Consider the following 4,302-nt stretch of genomic DNA (forward strand, 5'->3'; position numbering starts at 1 on the left):
AGGCTCCTTTGGATCAAGTTTCTTGCAAAATGCCATTTTCTTAAATTAATACTTGTATTATGAGGGAGATGGTTAACTTTAAGACCCTTTAAATGAAGAAAGATGTGTATTTATCGATGAAGGCTGGAACATACATGTACTTCGAAAAAATACAAGTGTTACCACTCAGCAGGAGTTGAAGCTGTAATCTTTCGAAATGAGCTCAACTGCTCCACAGCATTTTATTCCTGCTCTGCGCCGGATGAATTTCCGACTCAATTGATTCTAGTTCAATGCCCTTGGCTCAACGAGTTTTCTGTAGCACTTCTGCAAACCATGGCCATTTCTATCAATTGTGACGAGAAAATGCAGCTACGTACACTATCAAATTACGACCTTGTAAAAACATGAATCAAGGGATTTTTTTTCTAAAGCAAATGTAAATTAATGCTGCATTGATAGGAGTCTGACACACAAAACGTAGGTTTCATCGAAGGAAAGAGCTGATAAAAGCAAATTAACCAAAGAAGAATTGAAACATCAGCTTACAAATCTGTGAAACGTTGTTTAATTTACCTTTAAGTTTATAATCTTTTTGGATACAAAATCCAAAGTTAGCTGACAAATTCACCGGGGATATCAGTTCGTGCATCTCTTTAAACAGCCCAGGACGGTTTTCTTTAATGCCCCCATTTAAAAATGACAGATAAAATTCGTTCTCCGCGCAATTCTTTTCAATTGGTTATAAGAGATATGTGAAGGTCTTCTGAACGTATCGGCAGTCGTCATTGCAAAGGATGATCTTACTCCACACTTAATGCATGTCAGCCATTTCCGAGTTCATGTATGCCTCCTCTTCAAAGCGAGTCTACGTGCGAAGCTTTTGTAATGAAAATTAGTTTTCATTCATATGTAAAGTAGAACTAGTTACCATCACAAGAACTTCGCACTTAGACTCGCTTTGAGAAAGAGGCAGACATGAACTCGGAAATGGCCTCTTGAAGACCGTGAGAGCTGGTTAGACGCTAATGGAACTGCAGCCTTTTTTGAGAATATTTTGAATGCTTCTTTTCTTTGTGTGTGCACTTAGGGTCGTGAAAATTCTAAAAGTTATTTTTATTTCTTGGGTTTTGATTTTGGTGCTAAATACAGTTATTTTTGGGGAGTTTTTGTCTTGTTGTAATTTATTCCTGAATAAAGACGACGATTTTTATGATGGCTGACCTGTGATGGCTGGAACAGAATGATTTGGCACGCCAAACATTCCTGTCAACAAACTTGCCTCTTTTTTTTCTTTTAAAGCAATCATAAATATCCTCGCAGTTATGAACGCAATTTTTGCAATTGCGTTAAGAAGCCTCAAAAATTCAGGACTTCAACGGGGTTTGAACCCGTCACCTCGCGATACCGGTGCGACGCTCTAATCAACTGAGCTATGAAGCCACTGACGTTGGGAGCTGGTCATTTGTGGGTTCCATGCTCCCGTGAGGTATGAATCAACGATGAAATGATATATGAAATGGATTATATATGAACTGCGGATATGAAATCAAGTGAAGCAATGATTCTCGCAGTTATGAACGCAATTTGCATTTCGTTGTTTTGATACTGGCTAATTCTTATATGCCTCGTTCTTCAAATGATGTCTGGTTAAAAAAACACCATAGTGGCCGGGTATTCTGCACTTCTCAGTCTCGCAAATCAACTTCATTGCATGTAAATATGTCCGGCAATTTGCTCATTGAATTCTTATCGTTCAATTTTATATTATATCCTATTTTATTAAAAAGTAAACTACTGATATTAGATTTCCAGTATTTTCATTGGCTCGCCGGACACGAGCTAACAGTTCATATACCTGCTGCACCTAATATGGTCAAGAAACGCGTGGTGCACAAAGCGAGCTGACTGAGAAAAAAATGGCTGACAAAAGCCGTTTTAGAGCGGAATTAACTGAAGCAGAAATCGATGCTTTAGTCGACAATACTATCCCAAGAACATCAAAGAAGAGTTGTTGATCCTGGAGTTTTAGTAAAACAATTATTCTACTTGGGCTTCCTGGATATAAAATGATTATAACCAACTCGGCGCTACGCGCTTAGTTGGTTATCTATCACTTCATATCCAGCGCGCCCTCGTAGAATAATTGTAATATACTTACCAAGATATCACGCTTCTGATTGGTCTACTAAAGACGAATGGAATAATAATAATAATAATAATAATAATAATAATAATAATAATAACAATAATAATAATAATAATAATAATAATGATGATTATCGTTTATTCATCGTTTTTGCACCATAAACTGAATTACAATTTCATTATAATTTCACCTATTTTTGTATTTATTGTAGTTGCTATTTTTTCCATTCATTTCCATTGAAGGCTGTAGCCTGACAGCGGAAAGCTCGAAAGTTTTAACTGTATATAACCAGTGAACGTTTTTATAATTTTTAACTCGGAAGTAAGTTGCGTAGCAGTTGGGAAGAAAAGTAACTTCGCTTGAGAAATGTTAAGAAAATTAAGCCTGCAATACGGAAGTTGCCATGCAAAGAGAAGCGATGGAGCGATTTGGTTGACTTTATTATAAAAAAAACCGTATGAACGTGCATATCACTCCCCAACGACTTGTGCAATTTTGAGAACCTTCAAAACATCACTCGTGCCCATAAATCATGAAAAGCACTCACGTTCATACGATTTCCTACATAAAAACTCGAGCGCCGTGCATCATGGGCAAATCCAGACACCAAAAGAGCACATGAAAGCACAATGTAACAGCACTAATGAACCGTTACCGAGTTTGGGAAAGTAGCGTTCGATTTGCAGCGTTTCAGTTCGCAAAACAAAACAAAAAAAAGATGACTTCAGAAAGCGTGGATGTTTCAACAACAATCTGAACCCTTCGACGTAAACGAAAGTGATTCACGTGGGCGGAAGAGTAATTCGGAATAATAAATCACCGTATTGAAGATGTCAAGCAGCAGCTTTTAGTTATGAAAATTAGCTTCTTGCATAAACAAATTTTCCTTGGACTAAAGGCAAAGAATTCAGTTTTTTGAAATATAATAGCGTGATTAATTTTCAAGAACTAAATGGCTGGACGCACAGGTATCGAAGTTTTTGGACACATCATCTTTAGTTTTACACGTAGTGTATCCGAACAATACAGCCTAAAGGACCCTGAATACAGTCAAGAAACCTTAGAATACACCCTTTTGCAGAATACAGGCCGAGAATGGTACGCTCAACCAGGAGACGAGATTATTTACCAGGAATACCGTGACACAGAGGTCACAGTGGATGATTTCTTACCAGCTTCCTGTGGAGTTAAGGCGGTTTCTTTAGACGCTTGTTCCCTCGGAGATATCGAAGAACAAAACGAAATTCAGAAAACGCATCTCGAACAAGCCATGTCCTGGAAGCAGCTTAGACAATCTGCTTTGCGAACAGTGTGTAAGTCAACGGTGGTCGGTGCTTCGATTTCGCCTCTCTCAACCATCGCCATTGGCATGATGTTCACAATGATCTCTCATCTTAGCTATAAAACTTTTCTAAACTGCCATTTTCAACCAAAAGCCTTCATTCCGCTAAAGTTGCAATGGATGCAGGTGACTTGTAATATCATCTCTTGCTTCTTTTTATACATCTGGGTGTTTTTGCTCGCGGTAGTTCTGTTCGGTCCATATGTTGCATATGTTGCATAGGCATGTATTTCTTGGATTCATTGTACCGAGTGACTTTTCAAGCTCTAGGAATCAGTAAATCGTTCCCGCTTTCCAAGGAACAAGTCATCCCTCTAAACATTCTGGCCACAACTACTTGTTAACAAATCATCTGTGCCTTCACTCAAAGCGACAAAAGCGCGCTGTTTTCATCCTTTTTTCAGTCACTTATTGTTTACCATTTATAGCGAGTACCATTATCACTTTATTTATTTATACTATGTATAACAAACAAAACAAAAAAGGCAAAATGCTCATCGCTCTATTTTCTCCGCTCATTGCGGTCATCTTTAAGACAATATCTCGTATTTGTGTTCAGAGACTTTGGAGAATAACACACCCAGCTTATTCTTACGTTATGATGGCGCCATTGTATAGTGCCTCAGCGATCATACTCCGGGTTTTGCAGGTGGATCTCGGCAACTTAAAAGCCATCGCCTATCTTGGCCAATTCACGGCGTTGCCGGAGTCATAGAACGAAGCACAGTTGTTGTCATCGATCACATATGTCAACGAATCTTGAAAAGAGCCTCAGTTCCTTGGGGGCGTTACCGAACTCCGCGCACTGAGAGAATAACAGCGGATATCGCTA

At 38.6% G+C, this 4,302-nt stretch overlaps 1 protein-coding gene across 1 annotated transcript in view; it reads left to right on the forward strand.

The window, feature by feature from the left end:
• The window catches only part of LOC137973757 (uncharacterized), a 12,308-nt gene extending 11,219 nt beyond the window's left edge, over window positions 1–1,089 (forward strand). Inside the window, exon 2 of the mRNA XM_068820640.1 lies at window positions 1–1,089. This exon is cut by the window's left edge and continues 1,069 nt beyond it. Coding sequence (XP_068676741.1) covers window positions 1–44 — 44 coding nt within the window. The 3' untranslated portion in view covers window positions 45–1,089.
• The last annotated feature ends 3,213 nt before the right edge of the window (window positions 1,090–4,302 follow it).

Source organism: Montipora foliosa, chromosome 10 (genome assembly GCF_036669935.1).
Source record: "Montipora foliosa isolate CH-2021 chromosome 10, ASM3666993v2, whole genome shotgun sequence".
NCBI lineage: Eukaryota > Metazoa > Cnidaria > Anthozoa > Scleractinia > Acroporidae > Montipora > Montipora foliosa.